General features: G+C 59.0%; 1 protein-coding gene across 1 annotated transcript; it reads left to right on the top strand.

The window, feature by feature from the left end:
• Window positions 1-479: 479 nt before the first annotated feature.
• VOLCADRAFT_45551 (uncharacterized protein) lies at window positions 480-803 on the top strand (the record flags this gene model as incomplete). The annotated part of the gene is made up of 1 exon (XM_002946934.1): window positions 480-803. A coding segment is annotated over one exon (324 nt), but the record flags the coding sequence as incomplete, so codon positions are not given.
• Window positions 804-1,104: the final 301 nt, after the last annotated feature.

Below are 1,104 nucleotides of genomic sequence, written 5' to 3'. Positions count from 1 at the left end.
CCTCCTGTACCACCTTGCCACTGGAGTACCCTCCTGTACCACCTTGCCACTGGAGGATACCCTCCTGTACCACCTTGCCACCCGAGAGTACCCTCCTGTACCACCCTGCCACCGGAGAGTACCCTCCTGTACCGGGCTTCTGCTTCCGGGCATACCCTTCCAGAAGGGGTAAAAGAATGCCTAGTTAAGCCCCCCTCTCCATTTTTGGCCCATAACCTTTCTGGTAGCCATCAAACAGGTCCTTTTGAAATCACCAACTGATGTAGTTTTCAGAGTACCCTCCTGTACCACCCTGCCACCAGAGAGTACCCTCTTGTACCACTCTGCCACCGGAGAGTATCCTCCTGTACATGTACCACCTTGCCTCCGGAGGGTACCCTCCTGTACCACCCTGCCACCGGAGAGTACCCTCCTGTACCACCTTGCCACCGGAGGGTACCCTCCTGTACCACCTTGCCGCCGGAGGGTACCCTCCTGTACCACCCTGCCATCGGAGGGTACCCTCCTGTACCACCTTGCCACCGGAGGGTACCCTCCTGTACCACCCTGCCACCGGAGGGTACCCTCCAGTACCACCTTGCCACTGGAGGGTACCCTCCTGTACCACCCTGCCACCGGAGGGTACCCTCCAGCACCACCCTGCCACCGGAGGGTACCCTCCTGTACCACCTTGCCACCGGAGGGTATCCTCCTGTACCACCTTGCCACCGGAGGGTACCCTCCTGTACCACCCTGCCATCGGAGGATACCCTCCTGTACCACCTTGCCACCGGAGGGTACCCTCCTGTACCACCTTGCCACCAGAGGATACCCTCCTGTACCAACCTGCCACCGGAGGATACACCGACAGTATCCTAGCACGGCAGGAACGTAGTAGGGAATCTCCGGCAGGTAGGCCGAGATGTAAGCTACCTGGGCGGGGTGCCATGGTGAGGCACTTAAGTATCATGACTACTTGGTGTTCAGAGTTCAAGACTCCGCTGCCGCTGTCTCGGATTGTTTCGTACGGGTCTATGTATGCTAGTGCTTGTTGCTGGGTTGGACTTCTCCCTGCCTCAGCGAGGACTCTAAATTCCACGCTTCCGCAAAGCCAGTAGTCCGCCC

Source organism: Volvox carteri, assembly GCF_000143455.1.
Source record: "Volvox carteri f. nagariensis unplaced genomic scaffold VOLCAscaffold_4, whole genome shotgun sequence".
Lineage (NCBI taxonomy): Eukaryota > Viridiplantae > Chlorophyta > Chlorophyceae > Chlamydomonadales > Volvocaceae > Volvox > Volvox carteri.
This window is presented reverse-complemented; position numbering and strand designations above follow the sequence as displayed.